This window comes from Thalia democratica, chromosome 5 (genome assembly GCF_965202585.1).
Source record: "Thalia democratica chromosome 5, ktThaDemo2.hap1.1, whole genome shotgun sequence".
In the NCBI taxonomy this organism is placed as follows: domain Eukaryota; kingdom Metazoa; phylum Chordata; class Thaliacea; order Salpida; family Salpidae; genus Thalia; species Thalia democratica.
Genome location: NC_139169.1, coordinates 75,160,864 through 75,185,615, shown reverse-complemented (window position 1 = coordinate 75,185,615; position 24,752 = coordinate 75,160,864). Strand labels below are relative to the sequence as shown.

The 24,752-nt window shown below is 23.6% G+C and overlaps 1 protein-coding gene across 1 annotated transcript in view; it reads left to right on the top strand.

Moving 5' to 3' along the window:
- The window catches only part of LOC145836899 (protein Wnt-5-like), a 42,677-nt gene that overhangs the window by 4,134 nt on the left and 13,791 nt on the right, over positions 1-24,752 (top strand). Inside the window, exons 4-6 of the mRNA XM_082944672.1 lie at positions 328-480; positions 15,592-15,771; positions 17,768-17,920. Of these exons, the coding sequence (XP_082800798.1) occupies positions 328-480; positions 15,592-15,771; positions 17,768-17,920 (486 nt within the window). The remainder of the gene's footprint in view (positions 1-327; positions 481-15,591; positions 15,772-17,767; positions 17,921-24,752) is intronic.

The following is a 24,752-nucleotide window of genomic DNA, read 5'->3' as shown; positions in this document are numbered from 1 at the left end:
CATAAATAATTGCACTGAAACAAGATCATTTTTTATTTACAAAACAATTGCGGCAACAAGTGATGTAATAATAAGATTTTAGAAAACCATTCAAGCATGCAACATTTTGCTAATACCTTCTAGTTCAAACTCAAGTCAAAAGTATTAACGTAAACTGTCAAAAGTAGATGTAAATAAAATCATATAGTATAAACAAATACGTTGATAAAAGTTTATGACCATTTTTACTAGATGTTATAAAAATGTATTTAAAAAAAAAATTATTAAGCTTTACCTTAAAACAATGATAATATAAAAAAACTAATACAAACAAAAACTATTAACCAGCAATGGCGAGGATGCGGAGATAACACGGAGTTCGCATACGGGTTCGCACGTGAGTTCGTTGATGCCAAGGAAAGAGATAATGTGAGGGCAAGGAGTAAGAGGGAACGAGCGAGAAAACACATGAATTTGCATAAAAACGAAGCTGGAAGACTAGTTAGTTACGTCATAATAAGTTACTATATCATATAACTTACTTGTTACTTCACATGTTACTTGTTACGTCACAGTATAAAGTTATACAAAGTTTTTCTTAGCAATAAGAATTAGTGTTTAAATATAAATAATTACAGCTACAAAAAACTGTTATGAAAGCAAAACTAAATTTAACCTTTTTCATGCACTTAAGTTAGTCTTATCCTTAAATACTCAATTGTTATCAGGTAGTATAGAAATCTTTTTTACTACAAAGTGCCCATAATAAGATTGGATGCAATGTAAAAACTTACTAAAAAAATGCCTTTTCTTACCGGTAATAATAATCTACATGTTTAAACACCTAAAACTATTACCTGTAACATGAAAAGTATTTTAGTTTTAAATTTTTTTTAATAAATTTAAAACTCTTTTAAATGTCAGAAGCTTAGATGGTTGACTTAACTTGTATAATAAAACTTTTGTGTGTTTAAGCTTTATGGATATTACATTAAACGGCCTAATACGATTTGAAAGTTTTTATAAGGCTTTTTATAGACTTACAGATGCTTAAAGATTTGAACGGGTTTTCACATCTATTAACACTTAAGATCACTCCAAAGTTTATTAAATTAAAGTATTAAGTTACATATTAGTTTCCTTTGATGAAGTTGTATTTAACAAATGAAATTAAGTGTAATCTCACTAATTAAAATTTTTGTAAGTTTAATTAATATTCACAAGCGCACCATTTGGATATAGTTATTAAAACAGTGCACTTAGTTTTATTAATCTAATAACTTAAAACACTATATAAAATTATTTGTAAGTAGTTTCTAAAAAGTTTAGCGTTCAGTTTTACAAGTTTAATAAACTTTTGTGCTTAAAATCATATAGTTATAAACTTGTTTAATTTTTTAAAGGTTAGCAAATCTATCAATAAAAATGTTTCATGTTTACTTCAGTCAATAGTTTAAGCGTTAAAATACAATTAAAATAAGTTTGTAACACGTTCGACAAACTCGTTTTATTACTTTTTTCTTATTTAAAATACAACAAATACAACAAAAGAAAAGGCAACTTTATAGTTTTACAAGTAAAAGTAATAGTGTAAGCCGAACTTGTGATAACAATAAAGTTTACAATAAATTTAAACAGCGGTAACAAAACATTTCACAATAGAATTTTGTTGACATTAAAACATTCAAAACTTACTAAGAAGTTTAAAGTTTAATAAATATTTCCTTAAATGCATTCCTAAGCCGTTAAGTTAAATTAAGCAGTTAGCAAAGTTTTTTAAATAGAATCTAAAAATTGTTAAACAAAGAAAATTAATTCAAGATCATGTGTTTAATAGTTTTGTAGACGTATTAAATTTGCTTACACAATCTATTTTTAATGGTATTGAATCCTTTTCTATTAAAATTTCATCAATTAGATTTTAATATTACCAGATATATATAACAGTAGGTGTTTTTGATTAACTACGTTTGAAAAAAAAAGAATAAATTTTCTTCAACAAACCTAATATTTTAATATTTAAACTCGTTTAACTATATCTATTTAGGAAACGTAATGCTTGTTATCAATTAAAATAAATATTTTTTACTTGATGAGTAAGATAACAGACCGCTGAAAAAAATATCAATGCATAGTAATTTTGTTAAAACACTTTTTAAATAGTATTGACTCTTTAACAAACTATTTGATGTCAATTACGTAAACTTTGTAAAATAACTTAAAAGATTATATAAAACGTTTTTAAAAATAAATGACAAATTTTACTGTGATGTTTCTATATGTAAAAATTAAGACTTTAAAGTACGTAATAAAAACTTTAAAAAAAAAATTTACTTTAACTACTCACTTACTAACTAATTTTATGATACATTTTGATATGGTCAAAGTAAGTGCACAGAAATGTTTAAATAATAGGATTGATGAAATAAAATAACTACTTTCAATCAATAAAACTATCGTGAGAAATTATTACTGTGGTTTATGTAACAAAAGATTGAAGTTATTTTGTAACGTAAAATCTTTACGTTTAATAGTTGATCGAAAAAAGAAATGTTAGGGTTGTTTAAATTAAGAGTAAAATTGTATGCATCAAATGAGTGAAAATGCGAAAACTGGTAGTAAAAGTTAACAAAAGTGTACTTTTTTTTTTTTAGTTTTTTGAACTTTTCTGCATTAATGAACATGTTTATATCTCATTGAATTCACAAAAAAAAACTTTAAGTGTGTATTTAAACAATTGTATTTAAACGATTTTAAAATGTTTTACACAAAGTATCTGAAATAAAATAAAACTAATTAAGTATTTCATATCATTTAATTTCTGAATTATTATGGCTAAATTCAAATAGGTAATAAGCGTATATTAAACAGATTACAAAATTAAAGACGATGTGTTTTTTATTTTATAATTTTTCACAATAGACGTTTTTTAGTAACGTTTTGTGCAAGATTTTTCTAGAGACTGTTGTAAAGCGTAAAGTGAGGTAAACTACAATTTTATAAAAAATTAAGTTAATAAAAATAATAATTATAGTGTAAGTTCGCTTGTGTAGATTAATTCAATATACTAACTGTGGTTTCAGTACACGTATTTTATAATTTAGAAGTTCAAAACTATAACGACTTTTCAACCGAATTAGTTTTAAGAAAACATAGAAACTTTTATATTAACCAAATAAATTACCTTTTTAATAAACATTAAAACTTTTAGAAAACATAGTTTTGAAAACTTATTTAACTATGTTTTTCACAAATCTAATAAGAATTACTTTTAAAATTATAAAGTCCAATCAATTTAAAAACTTAAAAAAAATTAAGTTTAAACACATATTTATTCTGTCTAACCATGTAAGTTTGAAATAGATAAAACCCATTTTACTCTTTTATAAAATTTCAATTCTTATTTGATTAATTGTGTCATTCACAATTGTCATATACACTAATAAATCTTAAGCTACTTTTGTATAAATAAATATAAAATAATTGATTGTTGTATATAACCGCATCTTTTCTTAAAATACATAAAACTATAAACAAAGCTTTTGAAATATTTTGTTGATAATCGAAACAATTCATTGTAAGTAGATTCTAATGATAAATCAAATTACGAAATATTTTGTAATTTAAAAATGTGAAAAGTATAAACATAAATTACGAAATATTTTGTAATTTAAAAATGTGAAAAGTATAAACATAAATCTTACCTATCTATTCGCGACCTACTTATACTTTGTTTTGTGTTTTTCTTCAAAAAGATGTATAAAATTAAAAACACAAAATAATTTTCAAACTTTTTTTTTCATATAAAATTTTAGTAACATTTTAAAGTCCTAATTACGTATTAAAAATCTTGTAGCTTTACTTAAAGAAGTAATAAAGTGAAAACAAATAAAATTCAAAACATTTTTCATAAGCAAGAGAAAATCTTAAAAAATAAACCTTATATTTTTTAAATTTAGAAGAAAAATCAGAAATAAATTCTTTTTAAAAGTTTTAATCTATGTTATATTATAAAATAAATAAAAACAATTTTCTTAATAGCTTGTTTACATAATTTTAGGATAGGATGTTTTGTTTCTTTACTAATCTAATTAAGTACTAAGTAATGTTTACATTGCTTATAATTTTTGTAGCTTACGAAATTATCGAAAAAATGCACAATTTATAAATAAAACTGGGTTATATGTAATAAAAATCGTATATATTGTTAACAGAAAAAAAAAATAAAGCGCTCAACACATTTGTTACTACGACCTGGTGCACGAAAAAACCATTCAACTACCAAGTCGCAAACCAATTGGATAACTTTTAACGTCTTGTCAAGGTCATTATAATGTATTTTTAATCAAAAAAGAAGTTTTAGAAACTATAATTTTGTATTATTTTAAAGTAGGATATGTATTAATGAAATATAAAACTTAAGAAATTGACTAATTTGTTTTATTATTACTATATTATTTTATTGCATAAAGCTATAACTAACTTGTAGATGAAAATGTTTTATTACAGAAAACTTGGTCAGAATTAAAACATTTTGGTAAATTAGCGCAATATTTTTCTTAACGAAGTCAGTTTCACTTGCTAAACTAATATTTTTAAACTTACAAAAACCCGACTTTGGAAACATTTTAATTACCCGTTAATCTTTACCTAACTAAGGTGAATATGACAGTTAAATGAAATTGGTGCGATGTTAACGATAATTGATGAATTTATAAACAAGATTGATTACCAACCACCCACTAAATATTTAAATATGTAAAAATGAATACTTCACACCTCTATCTTGTTAAACAAAAATAAAAATAATTAACAAATCAATTTCCGCCTGAGTCATACACTTGACTTTAATTTTTGTCGAATGACCTCCTTTTTTTGTTAATTTTTGTAATTTTATAAACAAGATTTTCAATTAACGACTAATAAATAAGCTTTTGATAATTGCTTTTATTACAAGAGAAAAAAAATCTTGGACCATTCGCACTATTTTGAAATATTATATTTATTACATATTGATATTGTGTTTAAAGCAGGGTTTCCCAAAGTGGGCGATATCGCCCCCCTGGGGGCGATTTTAGTATGTCGGGGGGCGATAATTAGTAAGGGGGCGAAAAGGGGGCGATTTTGAAATTTTGGGCTGTCATAAAATTTTTAATTGTTAAATTGCTATTTTAATAATTTTAGCTTGCTATTAAATATTTGACCCTGAGGTAAAACTTAAACAAAAAAGTTTATTTTATTTATGTTAAATATAGAGAAAAAAAACAAATATTTATGACACCTACTTTCAAGTAAATTACATATTTTCATTCATATATTTTCTTATTTAACAATTACATAGATCATAGACGATCGGAATCCCTCTCATCATTTTATAACCTGAAATAAATATATGTTATTTGGGATCATAAATGGTTTATAAAAATCTATGATATATATTGTTAAGTTTCTAGGTAAATTGGCAACCCTGTATAGTTTTATTTCTTAGTCTAACTTAGTGACTTTTCAAAAAAAAATTGGAAATATCATGAGGTGATATTTATAAGTTGAAAAGTGACTAAGTGAATTTTTCCAAAGAACGAAATGAAAGCTTTTGGGCTCAACAAAAACTAAGGCAAAAGTATCCAATCATTTTAGAGGAATATAAATTGTTATTTATAGTTTTTCCTTCTAGCTATGTTGTTGAGAAAGCTTTCAGATCACTTATTAACATCTCGAGCAAAAGATCTAATCTAGATATTTGTAAAGGAGGCTTTTTTTTACTGATTAAAAATCAGATTAGAAAAACTTGCAAGAAGTCATAAACCTCATCCTTCACATTATATTAGACTTCAGTAGCAGACATTATTTTAAGAAATTATTTTGTTTTATTTAATCTTTTAAAATACTTTTTATTTAACCTGGTTTGTATTGTGTTTAAGTAGTCTTTTTATAATTAAATTTTATTAACTTATTTATTCTACAACAGGTTTGCATAATGCCTAATAAATATTAATTACGGTAGACTTCCTCTTGAGTTCGCACTTTTTACCCAAAAAAAATCCAAATTTATATTTTCTAAAATTTAACTTAAATAAAGTCTATTACTAACTAAGTAGTTATAAAACAAAAAATACATAACATTTAATATCTTATATAGATATACTTTTTAATGAATGTTTGTTTTGTGTTTTAGTTGATTTTATGTTTATGCATAACGTTATTGCATATAACATATTTAAATTTATCATTTTATAAAAAAAAGGTAATAATTTTTGAGTTCGCACTTTTTGATCTCGTTCAAAGTGCCAAGTCAAGCGGAAGTCTACTGTATTTATTAAATCATTTATGTTTTAAATCTGTTATTAGTTTTATTTTGACCTGGTTAATTTTGTAGTTTATATTTGTCGTTTTACATTACATTAAAAGTTTTTATAGCATAGTGATCAAAGTGTTTGTTTGAAAGAAATTAATTTGTATTTATTTTTGTTATTACTTGTTTAATCTGTAATATAAATAAATCTTGATAACCATTAAAGTTTTTATTTTAAGTTTGTTTTTGGTTTTGAAAACGTATAGATTTGAGGTCTCTATTTTAAATTACTTCAAATTTTTCATTTAAAATATTCTTAAACTCAATTTTATTTTTTAACTTGATTTATTATTGTTAAAAAACCTATACATTAAGGAATTTTAAACTATTAATACAAATGTTTTTTATTTTATCTTAATTTTTAATATATTAGCAATTAAAATTGTGTTGTTTATTTTAATAGTTCAACTCTAGCTTTTAGTTTTTCACTATTTTCTTCTGGTAAATTATTATAGGCTAATGACTAGAGAAAAAATAAATTTAAACAGTATTAAATAAGCCATTAAAAAGACTGCTGCAGTTGCAAAACAAAATTTTAAGCTAATTAAAAGATTTTTTTAATAGATTGCTTTCTGTTCACAGAATTAACTGCACAACTTTTGATTTTTTTTTTAATATAAATTTTAAAAAAAGAAAATGTTAAAATAAAGGTTTAGTTTCCTAACGGTTATTCCAACTCAAATACTATTTAATGGTATTCTATTACAAAACATGTAGTTTAAAAAGTTTAAAATTAAGTTTTTAACTTTACAACTAACTTGCTTATGATATATCTTAGCATTGAAATTAATAACTTTCTGCATTAACTGAAGCTGTTGATGAAACGACTTTTCATGTGAGATAATCAACCATTCGGTCAAACTTCCTTAAACTAGATCAGAAATTATGTTTTATTATTTATTTTATTATGTGTAAAATAAACTGTTAATTTTTTATAGTTTCTTAATCTCTAGTGTAGTAATTTTAGAATATGCCTATTTATAAAATAATTTTAGTACTTTGTGCGGCTTAAACAAGTAACTTAGTATTAACTTCTATATGTGCGAAATTCGTTTTATGAGATTATTACTATGCAGGTTTAAATTAAGATTTCAGATGGGTAACGTACGGTTAAGATCCAGTCAAATATCGACATGCTAAGTAACTTGGAAACTACTTGTGCAAAAGAAACAAAATTTAGTTTTTTGATACTAAATATTTTGAAATACACTTTCAATTTGGTTTTCAGTTCACAATAGTATTTCCTAGATCACAATAATATTAAATCATTTTATTACAATTTTGCTCGAGTTTTTCAATTTTCTTATATGATACTTTGTTTAATTATGCAGCCCGCAATTAAATGTTTTAAACGAGCTGAAACTAGAAATTTTTTTTTAGTAAATATGAATTGCTGACTACAAAAGTCGTCCGCCACTACCCTAAAAGTTTCATTAGTTTCAAAACAGTTTATATCTGAACAGGATTAATTACAGATTACACAAGGCTTTTTAATAATTAAATATTTTGATACACTTAACTGGGCTTATAAGAAAACAAATGTAACTTATTTTCTCAAGCCCTGTAAGCTACTTTGAACACAGCTCAAAAGTGCGTGCATAAGAAGTATCAGACTAAATTACATTTCGAACACAACTTTTTTGGCTCAAAAGTTTCTACTCAATAGAAAAACTACTTTGTAAAATCGTGGGGGGCGATTATTTTTCGAATTTCTGAAAAGGGGGCGATTTAGAAAATGAGTTTAGGAAACCCTGGTTTAAAGTATAGATTGGTTTTTGCACAAATTTAAATACATTAACCATAACAGTCTTTGCAAAAAACTGTGAAACATTTACTAATGTTTGTCAAATATAAAGCTTTTTACTAAAAAACAACATCCATTTCGATATATATATAAGTTGCTTTACCTTTCTTACAACTTCAAATAAAAAAATATTTAGTATGTAAAGCAGAATTTTTATTTTTTTATTAATTCTAAGATATGTAAACATTATGTCGATATAAGACGTGTTTATTGAACAATATTCAAATTGCAGTTACTAATTATTACAAGTGTTCAACTATTATAACTAAGTTTAATTAAATAATAAAATTTTTAAAACAACCAACTTTCAGATATAAGTTAAGAAATAAGCAATTAATGAATTAAAAAGTATGTACCTTGCTGACTTTTAAAATAATTTTAAAGTTTTCAAAAAAAGGTTTTGTTAAAAAACTTAATACACTTTTTATCCGCGAATCACTATATTAAACATTGATACTAAAAAGAATGTTTTACTTTTTATCATACTTTTTTAAAAACTTTGGTTAACTTATTTTTATTGGACTCATTAATTTTTCATTTTTCATTTAACTTAATGCTAATTATAATATAAACTTATTAAAAGTATTTAGTCAGTTTCTTTTTTCTTTTGTTTTGTAAAAGAAACAAAGTTTTAATTTTGAAAAACTATCGATCAAAACTAAATTATCGCAATTAAAACTGTAACGAAAACTAATCTTAGAGAAACTTTCTGTTAAAACGATTACAAAGTTTAAGACCAAGAATTGTTTATGGAAATTTTTTAACTAGTTAATCTTAAAAGAAATTATTTTATTCACCTGATCAACTCTTTTAAGTTTATTTTAATTTGTCATAATCTCCTTTAAAAACTCGTTTCTAAATCCTAGGTCAAATTAAGTTTTGAACTACAAAGGTCTTTATGTTTAGATTTTATTGCATTGTTAACTAAATCAATTAAAAAAGTAAAAAGTACTGTTTCAGAAGTTACCGATTTCAAATATAAATAAGTCATTTTATTTAAAATATGTATTTCAAGAAGTGTATTACTTTTAAATTTATAAATATATCTTCAATTAGAAAATTTTTATTCAAAATGCTAAAACTTGTAAATTTCAGTTCAACAATTAAATATAATGTTAAAAAACTTAAACAAATACTTACTTGTATTAAAATATTCTTTTTTATTGCTGAAATACTATTGCAAAATCAATTTATAAAAACACAACTTAAAAATGTTAAACTAACTTTTTCCAGTTATAATAAGTTTGCAGCGATGAATTAAAGTGTACTAGTTCTTGATAAGACTTAAAAAGGTATCCGATAAGTGTGCAACTTGATAATAGAAAGAAATTTTCGTGCACTGGGCGCTAGAAACAAAACATTTTTAGCCCTTCTGTTTTGTTTAATTAACAATACTACTAGAGTTTAATTCAACTCAACACTAAATATGAATAATTATATAAGTTATTACATGATTTAGATAAATTTTATTTCATGCAAACTGAAAGTAAACAAAAATCATCTAGAATTTAACTAAAACGAAGGTTTTTTTTAACTGATGAAAGCTATACGGATAAATAAATTAAATTTAAAAATGGAATGAAAAACATTATTTGCAATATGTTTATCTTTTATATACAATCGATTACTTACTTTAAAAGAAAACACAAAATTATTTGAAATTTTTACTCATGCAATTCAACAAATAAAAATTAGATCTAAAGTACTTCTTATTATTTACATGTTTCAAATTCGTATAAATATAAAAGTATTAAAAAGATTACTTAAGTTAGTCCAACATTAACTTAAAACTTAAGTGTTTGTTTTCTTTAATAAAATTATTTTTGTTTTGAAACAAACCGTGAAGTTTTTTTTGGTTCAAAATAATAAAATCAATACTCATACTACACACATAATTATATATTTATATATATTCCAACATTGCACAATAAACAATATAATAGTAATAATAATATACAGCATTTACCACTTAAACTCCTAACAATAGTTATTTAAACTTGCAGTAACTTTATTTATTAAATATAATTGTGTTGAAAAGCAAATGAAATTAAATAAGCTATTAAACAGCTGTTCAAAAAAAATGTTTTAAATAGCACCGAATGGTCAATTGCAAACTGATAAAGTTTTTAAAGATAAAAAATCTTTGTTCTTTTGTTTTTTTTTAATACGCCAAATTTTCTTCCAGGGGGTCCGCCTATTTGTAGCGTAAAAACATTGGAAACAACGGCTTGACAAAAACGTGATATTTTTTGCGTCAGACTTTATCAGTTAGCTTTTTACTTATATTTGGAATGCTGAACTTTACTTTTTTTGATGATAAAAAACTGTTGCACCTAGTTAAATTTTTTTCAGTCTTTTTAAAAATATTTTAGCGGAAAAGGGATTAAGTTACTGTAATTTAATACTTTACTTCATTTTGCATATCAGATATTTAAAGCTTGTTTGAATAAGAAAAACATACTAAATATTTTTCAAGTCTTACGAAACCATCTTCAAGGCACTTTGTTTTAAAACTCTTAATTCTAATACGGTATTCTTATATAGAAAAACGATTTCACGAATATATTTTACAAAGATCACACCCAAATTAAATATGTTTTAGAACTTTTAGGTTACTAGATTTCTGAATTTTAAATATATCTCAGTATAAAGCTTTAACTTTTACCTAAATTTTGAGAAGCATTTCAAAGCTTAAAAAATATTTTTTTTAAATTCACATTAGTTTTGAGTGAAAACACTCTAAAATGTGTCATCAAGCTACAATATGTTTGAAGTTATTACTTTTTAAGGTGTGAAAGCTTGTCAAAATATTATAAAATGTAACAAGAAACTACTTGAAAGGTGAAAACTGTTGATTAAAACAGTAAAGAATGAAAACACGGGTTCAAAAGTTTGTCGTAAACAAAATATCGTGATACTTTTTAACACCTTGGTACTTTCTTAAAAAACCACATAGTTTGCTTCCTTATAAAGTCTTATTTTATTATAAAATTACAGTTAGACTAAACTTCAAAGACTTAGATGAAAAGAGAAAATAATTTTCTAAGATTTATTGTTAAACTTTTTTATAATCTATTACTTAATAATTGTTATATTTTTACAAAAAATTTAAAAGTAGTTCTTTTAAAAGTGTTAAAATACTTTTTTACCAACAAAGCACGTAAGTTATAAATCTTTCAACGACATTTAAAGTAAAGTACAGTTGATATTTTTGTAACATAACTAATTAAACTTTAAAATGTTGTTTAGACTTTCATATCTAAAAAAAATACGTTGAATGTTCGCGGTTACTGTAAATTGAAAGAAATATTAATCATGTCGTTTTTAATATTTATCAGTTTTTAAATGTAATCTAATATAATTTAAAAAGTAAGCTCTGCATATTCCTATGAAGAATTTACATCACTGAAACTTTCAAATCAACTATGTTTAAGTTCGAAAAGCCAACTATGATAATATTTTCATTATCGTTCTACTTTACCTAAAACTTTAAAAAGAAGTGTGACTTTGTTTAATTATTTATTTAAAATATTTGGTTAAACAGTAAAGCTGATTTTTTTTTGAAAACTTAAAGTTACTTATTATATATTATTAATTATAGTAAATATATTTAGTCATTTCGAGCTGAAATGTAATTTTTTGTTTGCAACTTGTTTCTGATAAACATTTAACTTTACACTTATCATAAAATGAAAATTATACTATGAAACAAATCATCACTATACAATATATTTTGTTGCTACCCATAGTTTGTATGTAATTGAATTACTAGCCACTTTGTATATAGAAAAACAATTTTACACAGAAGTTTATTCATTAAATAGTCAAAATTAGTTGTCACGTTTTTCATTTTTGGTAAGTGATTGATTTTCATGGATATCAAGTTTTAAAACGCAGACATTACTATTTATTACAAAACAGATAATTTCATTTTCTGGTAAGTAGTAACTTATACAGTTGTACATTGCTATTCAGCTGAAATTTGTTTATTTTTGCTCATCAATCTTCATATAAAATAAGTTAAACACATGCCTTTTGAGTTATGGCTTAAATACAGCTTATTTTTTTAAAGAAAGAGTTTTTGTTTAAAACTTTATTATTAACTTTACAATATTAAAAAAAAAGTTTTTGAATCTTAATAAAAAAAAAACTGTTGTAGTGTTTTTAAAGGTAGTAACAATACATAAAGCTAATAATTTTTTTCTTATTTATGTGTATCTTTTAGTTATTTGTAGCTTATGTACAAAATAAATAAAAGCAAATAAAACATTCAAATGCAGTAATGTGCAACGAAGTGTTATATCAAACTCAAGTTATATATAAATTCTGTAAGGTCAGTGTAAGTTCTGTGAGTGATCAATTAGTTGAATATTTTGTAAATACTTTTTTTTTTAATTATTTCAATAAAAATAGGAGATTTATTTTTTTAAGTTTAACGAAATATTCTATTTTCTATTCGATCAAAAATTTTGTAATCGAAATTCTTTAAAGAAAAAACTCCTTGTTGTTTTCATTTTTGTTTATTTGTACAAAAACCGCTATGCTATAAAACAAACTTAGTTATAAAACATTTTGTTTTTAATGTTAAAAATTAAAAAAAAATTTATACAAGTGATTATTTACAGCGAGTAAAATACATAATAAATTTCAGGTACTGGCCAAAATAAGAGAGATTTACAAAATAAAAAAGATGTTTCAAACGCTTTAAGCGCTAAGAGTTAAAACAAAGAAATTTCATTGGCTTAAAAAACTAGTTGTTTTTTGCAATTGTTATATTTTCAAAAATATTAGTTTTAAAGTATAAAAATTTGCATTGAATAGAAATAGATTAGTACTTTAAACTTTTAATGTTAATCTGTTACACATAATTAAATTTAATGGTTTATGTTTATTTTAAACAAAACTAAAACCTGTTCCTATAAATTTTCATCAGTTTATCTAGGTAAAAAAACAACAAATCCATGTTAAAGTCATATTACACATAAATGAGTTAACAATTAAGTATTAATAGTCAATGTGGAGTACAAATTATTCAAACTGATTTTACAAAAATGACCGTTCTTTTAATACGAATATTGACAATAACAAATGCCGAAGGATATTGGTTCTTAGTAATAATTAATTTTATTTAATTTGAGGAAGAAAAAAATTATAGATGGATTAAATAATAAAGAAAACTATTTGTCATCTATCATGACTATCAAAATACAGGCATCGCAATTTTCTTCAAATTTTATACAATTATTTCTATGTTCTCATTTAAAAATTTTACTTATGGTCTAGTTTTATTTAATATAAGTTTTTCTCGTCTTTTAATCTCCACAAAAGATAGTAAACAGATCATTCAAAGTCATTTTCGCGTGTCAACTAACTTGAATAAAAATGTGTATATATAACAAAAATGGGACAAAAGCTTTTGTCGTATAAGATAGTTTAGTTTCAAACTAGTTTTTTTTTTGAAAAATTCCAACTAAATGTATTATATTAACTATAAGAAAATTAGCAGGTTGTGGTTAGGTATAAATTAATAGTAATTTTTATCTTATATAAGGTAGCTTTTTTTCAAGTAGTATCCACAACCAGTAGTGTACCTAAAGTTTATCCCGTAGCTTTGTCAAACTAAATAGCTGTGAACTAAGCAAAATTTAATTTAATAATTAAAAAAATGTTTTAAATTACTATTATTTTATATATATTAGTCCATTTTTTGGATTTTTTAGAGATTCTTACAAACTTAATTGGTATTTCCTAGTATATAGAATGTCTTTTTAAACCTTTTGTTTGTATATAAACTAAAGTTTGTATGCACTTATGAATGCTTTACCAGTTTATTAATAATATTTTGAGGTTGTTTGATTTGTTATTGCAAAGTTTTTGTTTGTTTTTTGATATTAACTATGTCAGGTGCTTTACTAAGGTTATATGTTTATAACTTCATTTGTTTTTAAAAACAAAATGTTTTTAATTTGGATATTCTAGATATAGAGCTGTTATTAAAAACAACTGTTTGGTACATTTTGAATAAACTTGTTTTAAAGTTAAAGCTATTACATTATAAAAAGCTTTTCTTATTTTTAACGTCTTTGTAAAAATCTTTTTGTTTTCAACAAACTAAATGTTTGAAATTTTATTTTAAACCTAGCAAAACTTTTGACAGGTATTTTAAAAAAGTAATAGAGTATAAATAAATTAATACTATCTCTAACATTAAACAGAATATTTTCATTTCACAAACTTCTTACTTTTTCTATAAAATCTTTTCTGGTTTAGTGATTGTTAGTAAACGTTTCATATAAAGTTTATTATCTAAAATACAAATAACATTAAAATTTTTTTAGCTTAGTTGGTTTGTTGGTCTACCTTTTGTACAAAACTTAAAATCTATAAAAGTTTAGTCATAAATTTTAAACAAAAATTTATATTCTGTTACCTAACAGAATTGTTTTTGCTCCGTTGTATAAACAGTTATAATTAAATTATGTTTTACATTACTTGAGTACATCTATGTAGGTTTTAACTTTAAATAGGTGTTTGAAGCTTTGCTAATTAATTTTTAATGGCCTGCAACTTAAATAAATTTTTCTAAAGGTACAGAGATATAAAAGTTATTTAAAACTCATTATGATTTTACGAAAAAATATTAAATTTTAAAGTTTTTTTTAATAGTCACACTATTGATGTTTTTCAAATATTTATATTTATAAAGTTTATGTGTAATAATAAACTTAAAGCTTGAGAAACTTTATAATATCTTTTACTAGACATATGGCATAAGGTTAATAAAAAATTTGTTAGTTGATAACTTTTTTAATAATAATATTAAATTTTCGAATTATACTATAATCTTAAACTTTGTTCAATAAAACATACAATACTCTTTAACAACCACAACGTACTATTGTTCGCAAGAATTTGTTTTTTCAGACAATACATTTTATCATGTTTACATAGAAAAACAATACTATTTAAGGTAAAAATCTCTTTATCAATTATTAATTGCATAAGACCTATTGTTTAAAAAAACAAGGCAGTCGACAACACAATAAACTTATTTAACTTATTTCTAAATTGTAAATCTTTTACCTTGTATTGAATTTTAACAATTATTTTACGAGTTTGGACAATTAGATGTTTTTTGATTGATTTCAAAAGCCAATAAAAAATATTATGTAGGTATAGTTTTTGCTCACTTGTAGGCAGTTAAAAACTGTTTACATGTCCCTTTCCAACTTATAAATAGTTTCATCTTTAAGATATTCATTTTATATTATATTTGACTACAGGTCTCTACCTAACTATGAAACACTTTTGCCCTGTTTTGTTAAAGTTTTAATTAAAATTTAGTTATATAGCTTTTTTAAGTATAATGTATCAAGGTACGAAGCGTGCACTAAATTATTTTAAATTAAAAATGTTTACAGGTCTCTAGCGTCCTTCTATTTGAAGGAATGTCCAGCAAATTCCTGATTGCAAGCAGCTGTCTTCACTGATGAGGAACCAGCAAGCTCTTTGCATGAAGTACGGAAGCATGATGAAATTTGTGAGCGAAGGAGCCAGCATGGCCATCGAAAAGTTTCAGGACAAGTTCAAGAACAATAGGTGGAACTGTTCCACTTCAAATAAGGGATCCATATTTGTAGGCATCTTCAAAACTGGTAAGAATATTACTTTAAATTAGTTTCAAGGTGTTTTAGTAGTATGTATTATCATTTTGTGGTTTAACTTGGTTTTGAGAACAGTATTAATTATGTGTTTGACTTACTCTACATGAATTTTGTTTTAACAACCTCAAACGTTTTTAAATTACTAGCCTTAAGCCTAGAAATTGTAAAACATATGAATATTTATTTTACTACACAACCTTTATTGTGAATAAAATTTTATTAAACTTCTTTGTATCCGGTTTAAATTTATAAAATTTGCAGTTTCAAGTGTTTATATTGTATACAAAGGTACACGTTATGTATTATTTCGATGTCATAACATAGATAATTCATGTAAACTTTTATGGTCAATACTAACATACATATACACATTATCGTCACGTAGCACAAAAAAAATATAGATTAAAATAAACACAGATTTATTTTTACATAACACAAATACATATATCTAAGTATGCTAGGATTTAGCAAAATTAAAAAAAAATAAAAAAAAATGAAAGAAATTAATTTATTTGTAGCTGAGTGTTATAAATTAAACTTTACCCAACTTGTAAATATTTCTAAAAATGTGTCAGATACTAAATCAATTTGCCATTCATATCCTTTATTGTAGACAAAACTGACAAAAATTTTGACTAGCAGTTCGGTCTGACAGGTTTGTCAAAACATAACAGAATAAAAGCTAATAATTTCTCAGAGCTCTTAGCAAATTTTAATTTCAAACTTAAGTTTTTATAAATCTGAAAAAATAGTGATTATTGAAAAAATAACAGATTATCTATCGAATATCTGGCATACTTACAAAGCTTGCACATTTTCATGTAAAAACGGAAAATAATCATAAAAAAGCGTTAAGAAATGTTTGATCGCTAAACAAACTTTATGAATTCTTTTTATTAAATGTCTATATAACAAGCTAAAACAACAAGACATTTGAACTATTTGCGGTGTAATTTGAAACTAAAATCTCTCGGTTGTTTTGCTTTATTCAAAGCATTTAATTTTTAGTGAGATAACAAACTGAAATGTAACTTGAACATAAAAAGCACGCAAAAGACTTCCAAAACTGTCATGCAAATATATTTTTCCCTCGGGCTTGCTGAAAAATTGAAAATAGTCGACGTTTATTTAAAAACTATAAAACTGTGATTTTAAATTTTTTAATGTGATATATTGTGATACTAGATATAATCTTGTAAACTTTCAAGTTTCGGTTTTAAACTGTAAAAAAACACAACTTGAACAGTTAGTAACCACTAACCAGTGAAAAACTAAACATTTTCAGGTATAGTTTTTCGCTATAGGTTGATTTTATAAAAAAGATATGTAGCTAAGTCTACTTATAACTGAAGTTACTACTATAAAAGAAAAACTTTTGATATTTTTTAAAGTTTATACATGAGTAAATATATTTAAATCAAAGAATATGTTGATACTTTTGTTTTATTTTAGTATTAAAGCAGTTATTTAAAAACAACACATTTTAATACAATTAGAATTAAAATTTCTACAGTTTAAAATGTCTCTATTTAGTCTATTTTTAATCTAGTACCTTTGTTTCAGTTTTGCTTAATTTTTCTACCGAGAACCTCGCTTAAAGTCGACAAAAAAAGAGGTCAAGCTGATCTAATTGTATTAACATAAATAATTGCACTTAAACAAGATCTTTTTTTTATTTACAAAACAATTGCGGCAACATGTGATGTCATAATGAGATTTCAGAAAATCAGTCGAGCATGCAACATTTTGCTAATACCTTCTATTTAAAACTCAAGTCAAAAGTATTAACGCAAAGTGTCAAAAGTAGATGTAAATAAAATCAAGTAGTACAAATATATACGTTGATAAAATTTTATTACCATTTTTACTAGATGCTATAAAGCTGTATTAAAATTTATTAACTATTAAGCTTTACCTTAAAACAATGTGTATAAAAAAAAACTAATGTAAAAAAAAATTATATACTAGCAATGGGGAGGATGCGGAGATAACACGGAGTTCGCATACGGGTTCGCACGTGAGTTCGTCGATGCCAAGGAAAGAGATAATGTGAGGGCAAGGAGTATAAGGGAACGAGCGAGGAAGTACATGAATTTGCATAACAACGAAGCTGGAAGATTGGTCACTTGTGACGTCGTAATAATATACTACACCATAATAACTTACTTTTTACTTCACATGTTACTTGTTACGTCATAGTATAAAGTTTTTCTTAACCATAAGAATTTTGGTATAAATATAAATACTTACAGCTACAAAAACTGTTATGAAAGAAAATCTAAAGTTAAGCTTTTTCATACACCTGAGTTAGTCTAATCCTTAAATACTCAAAAACTATCCGGTAGTACTGAATTTTTTTTTACTACAAAATACCCATAACAAGACAGGTTGCATATTAAAAACTTTACTGAAAAATTGCTTTTTCTTACCGGTAATGATAATCTACATGTTTAAACAACTAAAAGTAATACCTGTAACTTAAAAAATATTTTAGCTTTTAAATTTTTTTAATAATTTCAAAGTTCATTTAAATGTCAGAAGCTCAGATGGTTGACTTAACTTGTATAATAATTTTTTGTGTGTTTAAGTTTTATGGATTTTACATTAAACGGCCTAATACGATTTGAAAGTTTTCATAAGGCTTTTTATAGACTTACAGATGCAAAAAGCTTTGAATCGGTTTTCACATCTATTAATACTTAAGATAACTTCCAAATTCATTACATTTTAAGTACTAAGTTATCTGTTATTGCCTTTAAAGTTGTTGTATCTAACAAAAAAAAAAGTATAATCTCAATAATTAATTTTTTTTTAAGTTGAATAAAATTCCTACTATATTCAAAAGTGCACATTTTGGCTATAGTTATTAAAACAGTGCACTTAAATTTATTAATCTAATAACTTGAAACACTGGATAAAATAATTTTTTAAGTAAATTGTAAAATTTTTAGCATTTAAATTTACAAGTTTAATAAACTTTTGTACTTAAAATGATATAGTTATAAACTTATTAAATTTTTTAAAGGTTAGCAAATCTGTCAATGAAAATATTTCATGTTTACTTCGGTCAATAGTTTTAGCACTAAAACAAAATTAAAATAAGTTTGTAACACGTTCGACAAACTTGTTTTATTTAATCTTTTTCTGTTTAAAAACCAACAAAAGAAAAGGCAACTTAAAAGTTTTACAAGTTAAAGTATTAGTGTAAGCCGAACTTGTGATAACAATAAACTTTACAATAATTTTAAACAGCGGTAACAAAACATTTTACAATAGAATTTTGTTTACATTAAAACATTCAAATATTATTAAGAAACTAAGTTAAAAGTTTAATAAATAATTTCTTAAATGTATACTTAAGCCATTAAGTTAAATTAAGCCGTTAGCAAAGTTCTAAAAATAGAAATAAAAAATTGTAATATAAAGAAAATTAATTTAAGATCAGGTGTATGATAGTTGTGTAGACGTATTAAGTTTGCTTACACTATCTATTTTTAATGGAGTTGAACCCTTTTCTATTAAAATTTATACAATTAGATTTTAATGTTATCAGATCTATATAACAGTAAGTGTTTTTGACTAATTACCTTTGAAAAAAAAATAATAAATTTATTGAACAAACCTAAGAACTTATTATATAAATTTATTTAACGTTATCTATTTAGGAAACGTAATGCTTGTTATCAATTAAAATGATTATTTTTTACTTGATGAGTAAGATAAGAGATCGCTGAGAAAAATATAAATGCATAATACTTTTGTTGAAATAGTTTTTAAATAGTACGGACATTTTAAACAAAATATGATGATATCAATTACATAAACGTTGTAAAAGAACTTTAAAGATTATATAGAAAGTTCTTAAAAACAAATGATAAACTTTACTGTGTTATTCCTACATGTAAAAGTTAAGACTTTTAAGTACATAATGTAAAAGTTTAAAATAAATTTTTACTTAGATACTTTTCTTATAACTTACTTTATGATACATTTTATGTATGTTTAAAGTAAGTGCACAGAAATGTTTAAAATAATAGCACTAATAAACGAATAACTACTTTTAATTTTTGGTAAATTTAAGCTGACATAAATTGTAAATAATACATAAAGTATAACTTTAAAATAGTGCTCGTTTTTTTAGTTTGTGCTATAAATTTAAACAACTATCTGACTATTGTACTTAATTTTCTAAATAAAGTATAAATCATTTGTGTTTTTAAAATTAAAACTTAAAATTTGTACATTCACAGACTTTGTAAATTATTTATTAAATTGTTTAACTGTGTTAAAACTTATTACTATGAAAAAAACAATTATTCGTTAAAACATTGTTTATATTTTATTTAATAAAATCATCGTGAGAAATTATTACTGTGGTTAAAGTAACAAAAGATTGAAGTTGTTTTGTAAATTTAAGTAAAACCATCACGGTTGATAATTGATCGAAAAAAGACATTTCCAGATTGTTTAAAATATATTAAGCTAAATTGTAAGGTAGTACAATACAACAAAAATGTACTTTTATTGAGTTTTTTTTAACTTTTTATATTAACAAACATGTTTATTTCTGATAATAAAATTCACCAAAAAAAAAACTTTAAGTGTATATTTAAACAATTGTATTTTAACGATTTTAAAATGTTTTAAACAAAGTATCTGAAATGAAATAAAACTTATTAAGTATTTTATAAAGTTTAACTTCTGAATTTCAATGGCTAATATCAAAGAGTTAATAAGCGTTTATTAAACAGAATAAAGAATTAAATACGCGTATTTTTATAATTGAGGAGTACAAAACTTTAACGACTTTTTAACTAACTTGTTTTGATAAAACATAGAAACATTTAATTTAAATAAATAAATTACCTTTTTAATCATCATTGAAACTGTTAGAAAATATAATTTTAAAAACTTACCTTATTATGTCTTTTACAAATCTAATAAAAAATACTATTAAAATTATAAAGTCTAACCAGTTTTACAACTTAAGAAAAACTAGGTTTGAACAGATATTTATTCTGTCTAACCATGTAAGTTTGAAATAGATAAAACCCATTTTACACTTAACACAGCTTTTGAAATATTTTATTGATAATCGAAACAATTCATTGTAAGTAGAAAATATTAATAAATCAAGTTACGAAGATTTTTGTAATTTGAAAATGTTAAAGGTATAGAAATAAAATTAAAAGTGTTAACATAAATCTTACCTATCTATTCGCGACCTACTTATACTTTGTAGTTTGTAATTCTTCAAAAAGATATATGAAATTAAAACCCCAAAATACTTTTCAAACTCTTTGTTTTAATAAAGTTTTAGTAACATTATAAAGTCTTTCACACAATTAAAATATCTCGTAGCTTTACTTAAACAATTAAAAAAGTAAAAATAAATAAAATTCAAAGCAGTTTTCATAAGCAAGAGAAATTTTGAAAAAATAAACCCTATATTTTTCAAAATCAGAAAACAATTCTTTATGAAAGTTATAATCTTTGTTATACTATAAAATTAATAAAAATAACTTTCTTAATAGCTTGTTTACACAATTTTAAGATAGGATATATTGTTTCTTTACTAATCTAATTAAATACTGAGTAATATTTACAGTGCTAATAATTCTTTGTAGCTTACGAAATTATCGAAAAATACACAACTTATAAGTAAAACTGGGTTATATGTAATATTAACTGTATATATTGTTAACAGAAAACCAACAATAAAGCGCTCAACACATTTGTTACTAGAACCTGGTGCACGAAGAATCTTTCGGTTAACAAGTCGCACACCACTTGGATAACTTTTAACGTCTTGTCAAGGACGTTATAATGTGTTTTTAATCAAAAATATTTTTAAAATATTTAATTTTGTTTTATTTAAAAGTAGGATTTGTATTAACGAAATATAAAATCTTAAAAAAAAAGGACTAGTTTGCTTTAATATTACTTTACTATTTTATTACATACAGCTATAATTAACTTGTAGATGAAAATGCTTATTACAGAAAACTTGGTCAGAATTAAAACATTTTAATAATTAGCACAATATTTTTTTTAACGAAGTCAGTTTTCATTTGCTAAATTGATTTTTTTTTTTAAACTTACAAAAACCAAATTTTGAAAAAAATTCAATTATCTGTTAATGTCTAACTAAGGCGAATACGACGGTTAAATGAAATTGATGCGATGCTAATGATAATTGATGAGTTTATAAACAAGATTGATTAACTACCAACCACTAAATATTTAAATATGTGAACATTAATACTTTACTACCTATGTTGTTAAACATAAATAAAAAAAATAATGAAACAATTGCCGCCTGAGTCAAACTTGACTTTAATTTTTGTCGAATAACCTCCTTTTTTTGTTAATTTTTGTAATTTTATAAACAAGATTTTCAATTAACGATTAATAAATAAGCTTTTGTTAATTGCTTTATTACAAGAGAAAAAAAATCTTGGATTATTCGCACTATTTTGAAATATTATATTTATTACATATTGATGTTGTATTTAAAGTACATATCAAATTTTGCGCAGTTTAAAATACATTAACTATAACAGTCTTTGCAAAACACTGTGAAACATTTACCAATGTTTGTCAAATATAAAGCTTTTTTCTAAAAAAACAACATCCAATTTCGTATATAAGTTGCTTTACCTTTCTTACAACTTCAAATGAAAAAATATTTAGTATGTAAAGCAGAATTTTTATATTTTTTATTAATTCTAAGATATGCAAACATTAATTGATATAGGACGTGTTTATTGAACAATATTCAAATTGCAGTAATTACTTATTATGAGTATGCGACTATTATAACTAAGTTTAACAATTAAATTCTTAAAAAAGCGAGTTTGAAATATAAGTTAAAATAATCAGATAATAAATTAAAAAGTATGTACCTTGCTGACTTTTAAAAGAAGTTTAAAATTTAAAAAAAAGGTTTTGTTAAAAAATTAAAATCACTTTTTATCCGCGAGTTACTATAATTAATACTAAAAAGAATATTCTACTTTTTAACATACTATTTTAAAAACTTTGGTTAACTTATTTTTATAGGACTCATTAATTTTTCATTTTTCATTTCAGTTAATGCTTATAATATATACTTATTTAAAAGCATTAAGTCAGTTTCTTTTTTCTTTTATATTGTAAAAGAAAGAAAGCTTTAATTTCGAAAAACTATCGATCAAAATGTAATTTCTGCAATGAAAATGTAACGAAAACTAATCTTAGAGAAACTTTCTGCTAAAACGATTACAAAGTTTAAGACCAAGAGTTGTTTATGTAAATTTTTATACAAATCAATCTTAAAAGCAATTATTTTACTCACCTGATCAACATTGTTAAGTTTCTTTTAATTTGTCATAATCTCCTTTTAAAACTGGTTTCTAAATCCTAGGTTAAATTAAGTTTTGTCTTTATGGTCTTTATATTTAGGTTTTATTGCATTGTTAACTAAATCAATTAAAAAAGTGAAAAGTTCTGTTTCAGAAGTTAACGATTTCAAATATAAGTAAGTCATTTTATTTAAAATATATATTTTAAGAATTTTATTACTTTTAAATCTATAAATATATCTTCAATTAGAAAATTTTCATTCAAAATGCTAAAAATTGTAAATTTCAGTACAACAATCAAATATAATGTTAAAATACTTAAACAAATACTTACTTGTATTAAAATATTCTTTTTTATTGCTGTAATAATATTGCAAAATCAAAATTATAAAAACACAACTTGAAAATGTTAAACTAACTTTTTCTAGTCATAATAACTTTGCAGTGATGAATTAAAGTGTCCTAGTTCTTGACAAGACTTAAAAAGATATCCAACTGGTGCGCGACTTGATAATATAAAGACTTTTCCGTGCATTGGGCCCTAGAATAAAAATATTATTAGCCCTTTTTTTTTTGGTTAACAATACTACTAGAGTTTTATTTAACTCAACACTAAGTATGAAAAATTATATAAGTTGTTACATGATTGAGATAAACTTTGTTTCATGCAAACTAAAAATATAAATTACCTAGAATTTAAATTAAATGAATGTTTTTAAAAACTTTGGAAAAGTTATACTGATGAATGAATTAAAACTAAAAAATGAATGAAAATTATTATTTACAATATGTTTATCTTTTATATGAAATCGATTACTTACATTAAAATAAAAAACAAAATTAATTAAAATTTTAACTCATCTAGTTCAACAAACAAGAAGTAGATATAAAGTATTTTTTATTATTTACATGTTTTAGATTCGTATAAGTACAAAAGTCTTAAAATGATTAGTTAAGTTAGTCCAACACCAATTTAAAACTTAAGTGTTTGATTTCTTTAATAAAATTATTGTTGTTTTGGAACAAACCTTAATTTTTTTTTGGTACAAAATAATTAAATCAAACTAATACTACACACACATATATATATACACATATATATAATTTATTGAAATGGCGATTTTAAAAAATCTGGAACATATGTTTCATATAGCTTTAATTTTTCATAAAGCTTTAATCATCAGCCAGTTAAATTCAAAATAAAAAGCACTGTACTAAACAAAGATACAAAAGTTATGCAAAAAAACAAAAAACAGTATGACGTAATATTGTACATTACAAATATTCAGTACAAAAATCGATCTACCTTCTAACTAATCAAACAACTAAAATTAACGAAAACAACAGTTAATTGACTATAAAATGCTTCAAAATTTGTTGTGTTTTAAGAGAAGCTTTTTTATATGTCGACAAGACGATATAAATTCGCTCCTCTTATTTAAACAACCTTCCTTTTTTAACGCATACATAACGACTGTTGATTCTTTTAAGCACAGCCTACAAACAGGGTTGTTACCATCTGCTATTGGCTGTGCTCTTTTTATCACCTCCCAAGTTAATTTAAAATCAATGTTTTTGCGCTTAAGGCCGCAAACATACTTCGAAAGCTC